Source organism: Leuresthes tenuis, unplaced genomic scaffold, assembly GCF_036924035.1.
Source record: "Leuresthes tenuis unplaced genomic scaffold, fLeuTen1.0.hap1 SCAF_19, whole genome shotgun sequence".
Lineage (NCBI taxonomy): Eukaryota > Metazoa > Chordata > Actinopteri > Atheriniformes > Atherinopsidae > Leuresthes > Leuresthes tenuis.
Window position 1 is genome coordinate 27,153,364 of NW_027325373.1, and position 13,610 is coordinate 27,166,973.

The 13,610-nt window shown below is 40.6% G+C and overlaps 1 protein-coding gene across 1 annotated transcript in view; it reads right to left on the reverse strand.

Annotated features, from left to right (window-relative positions):
• Positions 1-6,834: 6,834 nt before the first annotated feature.
• The window catches only part of ror2 (receptor tyrosine kinase-like orphan receptor 2), a 71,086-nt gene continuing 64,310 nt past the window's right edge, over positions 6,835-13,610 (reverse strand). Inside the window, exons 8-9 of the mRNA XM_072371427.1 lie at positions 9,750-9,955; positions 6,835-9,288 (exon numbers count right to left, since the gene is read on the reverse strand). Of these exons, the coding sequence (XP_072227528.1) occupies positions 7,831-9,288; positions 9,750-9,955 (1,664 nt within the window). The 3' untranslated portion in view covers positions 6,835-7,830. The remainder of the gene's footprint in view (positions 9,289-9,749; positions 9,956-13,610) is intronic.

A 13,610-nucleotide genomic window follows, 5' to 3' on the forward strand; every position in this document is an offset into this window, starting at 1 on the left:
GAAGGGCTTGTGGCGGCCCCGATGAGGCAGCAGAACCCCCGCCAGAATGCAGAGGTGAACTGGGGACCTCGATCCAAGACCACATCAGATGGGAGGCCATGAAGCTGAAACACGTGCTGCAGAACTAGATCAGAGGTCTCTTTGGCTGATGGGAGCTTCCTGTCATAGAACGGACTTTTGTGCTATTCTTTGTCATACTCTTATTGAATAAAGAAACTTAGACCAAGACCTCACTGACTGATTTATTCAAAATAACTCTAAACAGTTTTTTAAGCATTTGGAAGGACACAAGAACTGAGAGTTACCAAATGGCAGAATCAAGACACTAGGAGCCAATTTATCACTACAGTGGATGGGACAATTTGGCGTAGTACAGCCACAGCTAGCCTTAAATACAGAGTCGAAGATGAGCAAGCAGATGTGCAAGGCAGGGAAACACTCTACCTAAATGGCCTATACTTTTCTACTCTAACTGACCACTCAAAGCACTTTTGAACAAAATGCCACATTTACTCATACAGCACGCCTTATTCAACTGTGAGGCCATACAGAGACTACACAGTGCTTTCTTCTACCCATTCACACACATTTATACACCAATGGACTGGTGGGAGTCCACCACTGACCTTCCAAATGGTAGGCAACTGCCTTCAATTAAATTCAATTCAATTTTATTTATATAGAGCCAAATTACAACAAATGTCACCTCAAGGCACTTAAAGGGGAACTGCATGAAATACATTTATCTACTCATCGAGAACAGTTTGGTGAAAGTCGACATCCTTCGAAAGCTATTTAGAAAACTCGCCATCAGCATATATCCATTTAACGGAGTTAATGGGGCAGGGATGATCCAGCCTCTAAATAAGGCATTATCTGTGTTTATTTCACCAATACTTTAAGAAGAATGAATGAATGAACGTGTGCTATAGCTCTGTTAGCTCATAGCTGCTGTTATGTGGCTATTTGCAGCTATAGGAGAGCTAACGGAGGGAATTCTACACAGGCACTCTACTGGGACCACTTCAAAGCTGCTGTACTTGATGATACATCAGTGATAATAGTGGGAAGGATTCCATTAATCTTCTCTCTGACAGAAACAATTTTATTGATAAAGAATCTCATGAAATCATCAGTACTGAGAGTTAAAGGAATACATGGCTCAACAGAGCTTGGACTCTTTGTCAGCCTGGCAACAGTGCTGAAAAGAAACCTGGGATTATTCTTATTCTCTTCTATCAATGATGAATGATAAGCAGTTCTAGCTTTATGAAGGGCTTTCTTATACGTTATTAAACTATCTTTCCAGACTAATTGAGACTCTTCTAAATTAGAGGAACGCCACTGTCTCTCCAGCTTTCTTGCAGTCTGCTTTAAAGCAGCTGTGAATTATACCAAGGAGCCAACCTCTTCTGACTGATTACCTTCCTTTTCAGGGGGGCAACATTGTCCAGTGTTGTACGCATTGAAGCTATAGTGCTGTCAACAAGAGAGTCAAGTTCTACTGGAGTAAAATTTAGGTAGCCGTCCTCTGTCATATCAGCACATGGCAGTGAAGAAAAGGATGATGAAATCAACTCTTTAAATCTGGTTACAGCATTCTCTGACAGACACCTTCTATATGTAGAATTCTTCTCAGAAACCGTGTAGTCAAGTAATGTAAATTCAAAAGTTATTAAAAAATGGTCAGACAAGACAGGGTTATGAGGGAACACTGTTAACTGTTCACTCTCAATGCCATAAGTCAGCACAAGGTCAAGGGTGTGACCAAGGCAGTGAGTAGGTCTGTGAACACTTTGAGAAAATCCAATAGAGTCTAATATAGAATTAAAGTTAATATTCAGGCTGTCATTTTCAACATCTACATGAATATTAAAGTCACCCACTACAATGACTTTATCTGTACTCAGCACTAACTGGGATAAAAACTCTGAGAATTCAGATAGAAACTCAGAATAAGGGCCAGGTGGTCGATACACAACAACAAACACAAGAGGTTTTTGTGATTTCCACTTTGGGAAAAACTGAGAATCAGAGATTCAAAAGAGCTAAAACTAATCTTGGGTCTAGGACTGATTAGTAACCCTGATCTGAAGATAGCTGCCACTCCTCCTCCTCTGCCTGTGGTTCTAGGAACATGAACATTTAAATAGTCAGAGGGAGTTGATTCATTAATGCTAACATGATCCTCCTGCTGCAGCCAGGTTTCTGTAAAACAAAATATATCAATATGATGATCACAAATCAAATCATTCACTAACAGAGACTTCAAAGGGAGAGATCTAATACTCAGCAAAACACATTTAATAGTTTGATGTTTTTGTTCAGTTAAAGTTTTTGTTTTAAATTTTTTTTTTTTGCACAAGAGGATTTGCTCCTTTTGTGTTTTTTGATTGGGGGGGGGGGGGGGGGGGGCAGCATCAGGTGGGAAGCCGCAGAGAAGTGTGTAAGACTACAACTCTGCATCCTGGTCTCAACCCTGGGTTGTCATGTTTTTGTATGACTAATAAATTCGTCCATATTTCTAGAAATGAGAAGAGCTCCTTCCAAAGTGGGATGGATGCCGTCTCTCCTAATCAGACCAGGTTTTCTCCAGAAATATTGCCAATTATCTATGTAGCCCACGTTGTTTGCTGGACACCATCTAGACAACCAGCGATTGAATGAGGACATGCGGCTAAACATGTCATCACTGGTCAGATTTGGCAGGGGTCCAGAGAAAACTACGGTGTCCGACATTGTTTTGGCAAAATTACACACCGATGCAAAATTAATTTTAGTGACCTCTGATTGGCGTAACCGAGTGTCATTACCGCCGACGTGAATAACTATTTTACCGTATTTACGCTTATCCTTAGCCAGCAGTTTTAAACAGGATTCTATGTCGCCCGCTCTGGCCCCTGGAATGCATTTGACTATGGTCGCTGGTGTCTCTAATGCCACGTTTCTGACTATAGAGCTGCCAATTACCAGGGTTTTGTCCTCAGCGGGTGTGTCGCTGAGTGGAGAAAATCTATTAGAAACGTGGACAGGTTGATGGTGAACCACGGGCTTGACTTTAGGACTATGACTCCTCTTCCTGACAGTCACCCAGCCACTCTTAAGTCCCGGCTGCTCGGGATCTGCTAGGGGACGACTAACAGAGCTAACTAGGCTAGGTGGCTCCGCACTGACTAAAGGGGCCTGGCTTGCTATCGGGTGGTTTTCAACAGTGCAGAGCCGAGCTTCCAATTCAGATAACATTGCCTCCAAAACTACAAAAAGACTACATTTGTTACTGTACCATTACCACTAAAGGAGGCAGAGGAGTAACTAAACATCTGACACACAGAGCAGGTGAAAGCAGGAGATGGAAGAAGAGAACTGGTAGCCATGCTAAGCTAGAGAACCCGACACACTGCTAAAAAGTGAAAAATAAAGACTAAAGATCTGTAAGAGTGAGCGTTAGAATATAACAAGTATGGGATAGAGTTAACTATGCAAGATGTGTAAATTATAGGGAGAAATAAGGTGATTATTAGTAGTTCAAGGAGCAAGAAATATCACAGTGCACACACAAAGCAACAGGAAGTGATGCAATAGTCTTACTGCAAAGCAAAACCGCTCCTGAGCTACAGTCACCACACACCTACAGCAGAGAAAACTGAAAAACTCACCCACCTTCCTCTGGGAAAAAAAAAATCAGACTCATTGACAACAAGATGCAACATACAAAGTGGTGACACTGGTACCGGAGGTCATGTGTACACACAGTATGATCATAGCAAAATGCTGGGTGCACACACATAGCAAGCAAATCCTGTGCCCCAAAAGATGCTGCCGGTGTCACACTTTGCATTTACTATGTTAGGCTGTAAGCACCCTGCTGTTCATGCTACTTCGCTGCTGAAACACGCTATTAAGGAAATACATGCAGGCAACGGAGAAATAAGTTTGTTTTGGATGAACAACAGCGCACCCTGAAAGATCCCTGACATCTTCTGCATCGAATCAGAGCACTGAGGCGAATGGAGAGAGTCAGAATAATTCAATTTACAGGAGGATGTATTCATGTACAGCTAAGATATAAACAAATAAAATAAAGACAGGTTTTATTTGTCATTCTCACGCATCACATATAAACGAAATATTGTTTCACACATCCACCGTTTGGAGATCAGTGCAGTTAATTTCAACAATAAATAAGAAACCATGGATAAATAAATCAAAACAGATCAAATTGATCAGGGATAAAAGAGAATAAAAATTATCATTAAATAGGTGCTCTAACAAATAAACAGCTACAGACGCCACACACTCGTAGCAGTTCTGTTTTGAGCTAAACTAACACAGTTTGGACAGGGTGGAGCCAATAAAATGAGACCCAGGCTGGCTGAATTTACTGCAAGATCCAAATGGTAAGAAACATTGTAAGTGTACGAAAATCCCTTCATCTTCACATCATCGCTAATAAACAACATTTGTAAAGCTATGTATGCAAAAGTTAAAACTGTATGTAAAGATACGTATTGGCACTAAAATATACTGAAGCCTTGGTCGGCTAGGACCATCCTGTCAGCCTGGGGGAAGGGATACAGAAGGTATAAATGGCCATATTAGGTCATTAGAAATATAATATGAAACTCACTGTAAATTATGGGGAAAACCGGGTCTAAACTGGTCCAAATTTAAAAGTCTGACAGTGTATTAAGCAGACGCCAATATTTTGAACACATGTGGCCACTAACTGCCCCTTAAACATGTTTGAATGATTTCATCCAGCTTGGTCTTAATAAGAGTCTGAGAAAGCACACCTCAAAGGGCCTTGGAGCAAGATGAACATTAAACTTTGGGGTAGGACAGAAGTGAAGACATTGGAAAGGTCTTGACCTATGGAGTAACATGTGTCAGTATGGAAATCGTGGGCAGCTCCTGCTCCTCAGAGGTGACCTTTGAACCTTGAACCTGAGACACTTTTGAAGGCTTACAGAGCAGCAACAAAATGTGCTACATACCAGTTGTAAACAGTTTTGGGAAGCTTTTGACCTATACTACCATCACCTGTGGGAGACCTGTAGGGGGCGCCACTAAGTAGGGTCAAAACCCAGAAAAAATTTGATTTGACCCCTTTAACTATAAGCAAGATCAAATCTGACCAAACAGATGTGCTTCCCAACCACAAAACCTATAAAATTTTCCTGGCCACAATTTCACATATTAGAGGAAACACATTCAAACTACAAAACATGTGGCGCTGCTCGCCACTGTGAGGGGCAATTTAGTACAAATTGTAGTTTTTATATCGTACTTCCGGGTTAGGGTCAGGGTTGCGAAATTCTGGTTTAAAAAACATATCTGCGCATTCTTCAACTGAAAAAGTATAACCCTAACGTGCGTTTATGTCGTGAGAAAAACTATGCTATGAAAACATGCTGATTCAGACATCATTCCTGCCACTCTGTTTTGCAGACGGAAAGGGCCGTGTTCAACAGCTGAAACGAATGGAAGCCATTTTTCACTGCAGGGAACTGCGCACTGGGCATCGTGTCAGTGGATATTCGTAGGATAATGCACGAAAATCTGTACATAACTTTGTGTACGTTTCCATACAAACCTTTTCATGAGAATATGTTGAGAATTGATATGCACAGGGATTCAACACTCATTCTGGGTCAATGGTTCCAATGGGAGGACTAGAATAGTGTTAAATTTAAATCTAAAGGGAAAAGTTTAAACAAATTACAAAAAATAAAGGCTGGAATAATAACAAAAGCAATTGAGTGATGGCCAAAGCAAATAGAAAATAACAAAAGCAAAAAAGAAATAGGAAAAGCAGTAGAAATGTGGATGTTAATTAAATGTATTACATTAAAACAAGTAATAGAAATAAATCAATTTTATGTGTTTATATTTTGATTATTCTTTTATTAATTTCCCTTTATATCTCCTCATTTATTTATTCATTCTTTTTTGTGGCAACGCCTATCATTTCACATAAACTCCAGTCATATCTGTCAGAGAAATCTCATCACAATACAGTCATTTAGGAGAATTTAGGAGCACATTCGGAGGCATTGTGGGCTTCAGCATCTTTCATTTATTTTCCACTCCAGCTTCATCCTGTGGGCCGCTCTTATTAGTGTCGCTCCACTACAAACCTTGTGTAAGTTTGAATCAGAATATTAACCCATTCAGGCTTAACATGGACTTAAAAAAAACATTCTGCATATTCTAAAACTGCTTAAATCAGTCTGCTTAAAAAAAGGCTTTCCAGGAGAACATCACTGTTACTGTCCACTAACTCTAAAAAGCTTCTAAAATAAAAAAAATTGAAATATTCAGGTATTTAAATCTTTATTGTAAGTTATTAACTTTCCCCTTATGTTCATCAGTGTTTACTTTAATGTTACTTTGTGTCCTGTACAAGATGACAAGCCTGAAATTACCATTCCAAAGTTACAAGGACAAAAACAGAATCTAGATCTGAAAGGGACATACATACATACATATAACATGTCGTCATGGCTTCAGTTCTATGTCTCTCGCTCATGTTAATTATTGTATATGCAAAGAAAATATTATAATTTGTGTGTGTGGGGTGTAAGTCATGGGCAGGAGATGCAGCAGAGCATAGAATTAAAGTAGAATCCTAACATCCAAATGCTATAACTAACAATGTGTTTTTAATCAAGACTGTGAAACTCAGTGAGAAAATGCTGTGTGCTTATTTGCATTTTTGTTATATTCTGTGTAATGAAAGTGATATGCATTAATTATTAAATTCTTCATTTTTTATTTAAAAAAAAAGACTAAATATAAGAGCGAAGAGAGTAAAAAAGAAAAGTTTGGAAGCAATATCAAACTCGGCAATCCTTAGCATTAAAGAAAACCCACAAACAAAATAAAAGTTAAACCAAAGTATACACACATCACAAATATATGTAACTATGTTATGACAGCAGATGTTTAATACCAACCTGCTGGTGGAGTGCACTGACAACATATCACAGGGGAGTGATGCGATAAGCATTCCATCGTCTTTTTAACGTAGAAATTCCCTCTTAATCTTGCCTTGTTGATGGAAAATTATGAACAGAAAATAGACATTCCCTCTTGTTCTGATTGCTGAAGGTAAGTTCCAAACTTCTTCTTTTTGAGTTTGAATATTGACAAAGTTACCTATGGACACAATGAACTTCATTTCAGAACTCCTAAAAAACACTTATGATACTGTCATTGCATTTTTCACAAATCAAAGATTAACCATTACTAGAACAACCATAACAAAATTGTGATTAAGGGGTGAAAAAGTAATCGAAGTACTTCTCTAATAATGCAGAAAACTCAATTATGAGGTAGCAATAACTAAGGGTTGCTTCTGCTTTTCAATTAAAACATCTGCATGAAGGGTCATCTCTGTCAAAGTAACAGTCCATAGTGATAGGTTGATGTGCTCAGAGGGAAATGACGTCCAAGTTTAGAGGGTGAGTGTTGAGGACATGGATGCCAACCTTACAACACCCAGCACGTGAAAATGAACAGCTGCTAGTTTCATTCGAACTAGAGAGAGAAAAAAGACAACCTCTGCAGTACCTTTTAAAGGACAAATTATCTAAAATTACTTCATAAAAACATGGTCTGTTGAAGAAAATCACAGTTAAAGTTGCTTAACTCCTGTTACAATGGTCTGAGAGGGACAAAAAGTGAGACACTTCATATTCAAGTGTATCAGTACCATCTCAAATATATCTAAACATTCAAAAGTCTTCATTTTATGCCGGTTACTGATTTTTTTTAAAGCAAGCCCAGTTAACAGAATATTTCAGCTCTGTCGTTCAAACAGCAACACACTTATGAGTCTGATAAGTGGATCATCAGTTCATCAGTCTGAGGTGCCTCAGTGTCACCTAGCAATTCTGTTTCAGGCACTGACAAAGCTGCACTTAGCTTTGGCTCTTCATGGGATGCCCTTTCAGCCGACCCTTTGTCATTGGTCCTGAAGTCCTCATTTAGCAAAGCTGCTCGCTCTGTGGCAGAATTGTTGGAAGGGGCAGTAGTGACATAGCCTGTAGATGTGGATCCACTGCCACTATGGTGAGAACCAGCTTTGGTAGCAATTTGAGGTGGGTGGTGCATCTGCTGGTGGGGCATTGGCATAGATATTTGCATGGGGTAAAAGTTCTGCAGGTATGGGTATGCTGGCATGGGATGGTACCCATTTACAGGGATATAGAGCTGTGGTGCCACTACTGGCCGATGCAATGGACCTTTTATTGACATGAACTGGGGCTGATGGAACGGAGAGCTTTTTTTAGGGCTGGTGTATCGCGACGTATTTGCTGTGCTCATGCTAATATTGCTAACAGGACTGGTGCTGAGAGAGCTGGTCTGGGTAGTGTTGCTCGTGCCAGAAGTCTGGGCAGGGCTGTTAAAGTTGGACAGGTTATCCCAGGTGCGCAGACGTGCATGGATGTCTTTGAAGCGAGGCCTTCTTGTTGCGAACTCACTCCAGCACTCTAGCATAAGGGTGTAAATCCAAGCTGGGCAGTCATCTGGGCAAAGCAGCAGCTGGTGGCTGCGCACCATCTCGATCACATCCTGGTTTGAGTAACCACAATATGGCTGAAGACCATAGCTAAGTGTCTCCCATAGCAACACACCATAAGACCAGATGTCAGAGTCATTGGAAAACTTGCCGTACATAATAGCTTCTGGGGACATCCAACGAATAGGAAAGGGGCTTGTTCCCATAAGATTGTAGTAATCAGCAGAGTAGACATCTCTGAATAGACCCAAATCCAGGATCTTGATACTGAGTTTGTCAAAGACAAGAATGTTTCGAGCAGCAAGGTCTTTATGGACAACTTGGTTGCTGGAAAGGTATTCCATTCCAGCAGCAATCTGAGTGATAATATGGAGGAAATCTGTTTGCTCCAGTGTGGATTTGGTTGTCTTGTCATCATCTGAACTGCCGACATCTGAGTTGGGGGAGCGCATCACTAGATACTCATGCAAGTCACCGAGACTGGAGTAGGTGAATATCATTCTCATTGGCTGATCTTTGGTTATAACACCAATCAAACAAACTATATTTTGGTGCTGCAGCTGAATACGGACCATGGCTTCGTGACGAAATTCCTCACAAAGGGTGGCATCAGCCTTGTCTTTTAATGTCCTGATGGCCACGACTTGAGTCTGCTCAGCAGGTGCTGTGCCATACAGGTGACCCTTGTAAACCATACCAAACCGATCTTCGCCAAGCTCCTCCATGAATCGCACTGCAGACACGTTAATCTCCCGGAACTTAGCCTGTAGCCATAAAGGAAAAAATACATGTTACCAAAGGGTATGACCAAAAATAAAAGCAGTTATAGGTCACATTGGCTGTTGTGCGTTGTGTCCAAAAACCAAAACTTATTTAAATGAAAAACACAAACATCTGTGTGTTTGAGATTAAGTGATGGATCTCTAAGTTTGCAACTTTATTCAAAGTTGAGTGTGTTCAGTTATACTGTATGCATTAAAAAAACAGAACTGACTTGAATTACAGGGATCACAGGGTGATATCTGCATTTTTCACAATTCTTAAAAGGGATTTAGAAAAATCCTTCATCATGGTAAATTGTATGGTGCAATCCTCAGATTTCCACAGATTTTGGCTAAATAATCTGAATACTCTGACATAAGAGGTTACACTGTCTAAAATAGCACATTTGACAGTTTTCACCCAGTCATACAAAAAGAATGGAAATTAAATATGTGTGTGTTACCTGGTGCTTATGCTGACTGAGAAGAGACAGCTCCATGTCCTGGCTGGGTGAGATGTTGAGCTGGCAGCGAGGTGGTGTCCTACTTGAATCCTTTTGTTTATTTCGACACATGCAAACCAGGAAAAAAAGGCAAGCAATGACCAGAGGGATGGACACTGCAGGGATAAGAATGAACAGGACCTCCTTCCTTGGATTCTCTGGAGGCTCTGTTGATCATAAGATAAAAAGAAAATAGCTAATTAAGCTCTGTGCTTTGCTTTGTTACAGTATTTTCACACACTCCCAAATCACAGGACTTTCCCAAAAATAATACTAAAGGACAAAAAATGAATACACAATTAAGAATAGTGCTTTGTAATTTCTAATTTGTTTAAGTATTTAGCAGACGCTTTTATCCAAAGCGACTCACACATGTAGGCAGATAGGGTAAGGGGGTCTTGCCTAAGGACTCCTACTGCAGGTAGTACCTTTCATGCAGGGGATTTGAACTCTTGTCACCCACATGAAAGGTGGCAATCCCACCACTACACTATCCAGTCCCCTGGATAATGATGGATCTAAAACACAGAACCACACAGTGGGACTTAACGGAAGCTGACTGTCTCTTTCTGTTAGACAGAGTCTACAAAGAGAGTTTCGGGCATTATGGGAGTCGTTGGACTTCAGCCAGCAACAGGTGCAGACACTGGTTGCAGAAAACACAGCCCTCAGAAAGTCAGTGAAATCCCTCACCGAGGGAATGACCCGAATTTCCGGAGGACAAAATAATTTAAAAAAACAATTATCGATCTCCAGGTTCGCAGTATGATGGACAACCTGTGCTTGAGCTTCATTCAAGCACAATTTAAACTACAGTGAAGAATATGTCTCTCTTCCCCAACTTGCTGCGTTTCCACCCCAGTACATTATATTTATGTTAACATGCACAGCACACGCCATCAAATACCACACTTACCCAGCACCGTAAGTGCACGTACACATGGTAGAAAATGGTGCAAACAGAAACACGCACACACACACATCCACGCTCCACACAAACATAAACACACTTAATGCACAAACACTCACAAGCAAAAGCACACACACAATCATTCAACATACAGGTAGCTGACACACACCATCATGTTAGCACACACACATTTGTTTGCAAGCATCCAGCACTCACTGCGTTAGTCTGAGCATGTCCACGCTGAGGTTTATCTCATGGAACGTGCATGGAGCTGGGTCCAGGGAGAAGAGATTAAAAATCTCCAATAAATTGAAGGATTTACAGGCGGACATTGTTTTATTACAGCAGATTCATTTATCAAAGACTGCAGCTGATGTTCTCGCCACAGCACAGTTTCCTCATGTGTACTCAGCCTCTTACAACTCCAGACAAAGAGGTGTAGCCATTCTGATAAGTAGAAGAGTAAATTTCACCATAAACAACAGAGTTATAGATCCAGAAGGTAGATTTATAATAGTTAACTTATCTATCCAAAATATGAATTCATGCATTGCTAATAATGGCCACATTTGGCCATAGAGAGTTCTATGAACGCAGTTCTAAGAACTGCCCTTCCCCAGGGGAACTGTTTCATTTTGCATTTGCACATGAGTCTGCGACAGACGTGTTACTTTAGCGCCACACTCAACAACAAAACCCGTGAAAAGTAAAGAGAGAAGAAAACAACAGCATCAAGAAGCTAACATGGAGAGCGAGGAGGCCACCGTGTTCATGGTCTGCATGACGGTGATATTAATCATGGAAGGTCAGCGAGAGTCGGGAGACGAAGAATCCAGCAGCGGGCGATACTTCTTCGTTTCATGGAGGAAAGAAGGAGAGCAGAGCGCCGCAGACAAAGGAGACGACGTGTAAGTTTAACTTATTAAACAGGCGCCGGTTGTGTCCGTGTCGTATGAGTAAACATTTCAGACAAGGGGCGGAGCTACCGACCACCAAACACCTACGTCATGTTCCTGTGGAACCCAGAAAAGAGCCTGCCTCGGAGAAGGAGCTAAAATGGTTACAGGAACTGAGGGCAGTGGTCCCTAGTTCCTGTATGTCAAAATGTGCGAAAAAAAACGGCCCTATTCCTGAAAAGGTTCTAGGAACTGCAAAAAGTTCCTACAGTGGGAATGCGCCTATATATGGCCCAAAACATTGATGACCCCTCATTTTTTCACTCCTTTTTCAAGTCAAGTCAAGTTTCTTTGTACAGCACATTTAATGTACAAAACCATTCAAAGTGCTTTACATAAAATAAAAGCATTGCAGCGAGGAGTGGAAGAAGCATTAAAAATACATAAAAGAATATAAAGAGAAAGAAATAAAATAATTAAAATGATTAAAAACAAGCAACAGTCTCGATAAGTTAAAAGATACGTGCAGATTTCATGCACAGACACAGGAGAAAAGAAATGTTTTTAACCTGGATTTAAAAATGTCTACATTTGGTGACAGTTTAACCTCCTCTGGCAGTTTGTTCCACTTGTTTGCAGCATAGCAGCTAAATGCTGCTTCTCCATGTTTAGCCTGGACCTGGACTCTGGACTGGACCAGCTGACCTGAGTCCTTGGATCTAAGGTTTATATTCTCTGAACATATCACAGATGTATTTTGGGCTTAAACTGTTCTGGGATTTGTAAACCATCAGCAGGCTTTTAAAATATATTCTGTGACTGACTGGAAGCCAGTGTAAAGATTTTAAAACTGGTGTGATGTGTTCAGATCTCTTAGTCCTGGTTAAAACTCTAGCAGCAGCGTTCTGGATGAGCTGCAGATGTTTGATGCTCTTTTTGGGAAGTCCAGTTAAAAGAGTTTACTGGAAATTAATGTATGGATGAGTTTCTCCTGGTCTTTTTGGGAGAGAAAACCTTTAATTCTGTTGATGTTTCTGAGTTGGTAAAAAGCTGCCTTGGTGACAGCTTTGATGTGGCTGCTGAAAGTCAGATCTGAGTCTATCAACACTCCAAGGTTACGAATTTGGTCAGTGATTGTAAGGGCCCGAGTCTCAAGGTATTTACCAATGCTGACCTTCTTCTCTTTGCTACCAAACAGAATGATCTCAGCTTTGTCTTAATTTAATTGTAGAAAATTCTCTCTCATCCAAGTGTTTATTTCATCCAGACACTGACACAGTACGTCTGCTGGGCTGCAGTCGTCTGGTGACAGAGACACATAAAGTTGTGTATCGTCTGCATAACTGTGATAATTGATGTTAAAGTTCTGCAATATCTGACCCAAAGGGAGCATATACAAGTTAAACAGAAGAGGTCCAAGAATTGACCCCTGGGGGACTCCACAAGTCATCTCCACTCGCTCAGATTCTCAGAATTGCAACAAAATAACTTCTAAGTAGCCTGCACTCTCTGATCATTCAGATAACACACTCATCATAGGAGGGGACTTAAACATGTTATTGGACTCAGGAGTGAACGGGCTCAGTACTGGCACTCCACAAATATTGTTAAACAGTAAATGAATGATTTTGGGCTTTGTGATGCTTGAGGCTCCCATCACCCCACTCTCAGAGAACACACTTTCTTCTCACCAGTACACCATTCATATTCAAGAATAGATTATTTCTTAGTTAGCAGCTTTTTGATAAGCGATATTTCAGACACCAAAATCCACCACATCACTATCAGCGATCACGTTCCAGTCTCCATCATGCTGAAGAATAACAGAGTTACACCACCAGCTAGGAATTGGAGATTTAATACATCAATACTAAAAGACATGTTAATGATTTAATGATTGGATTAATAATTTTTTCAAAAGGGAATGGTCTATATGTCTAGAAAATAATGCCCTGCCAGGAATCTCAGCTTGTGTTCTGTGGGAAGCAGGAAAAGCAGTAATGCGAGGCACAATAA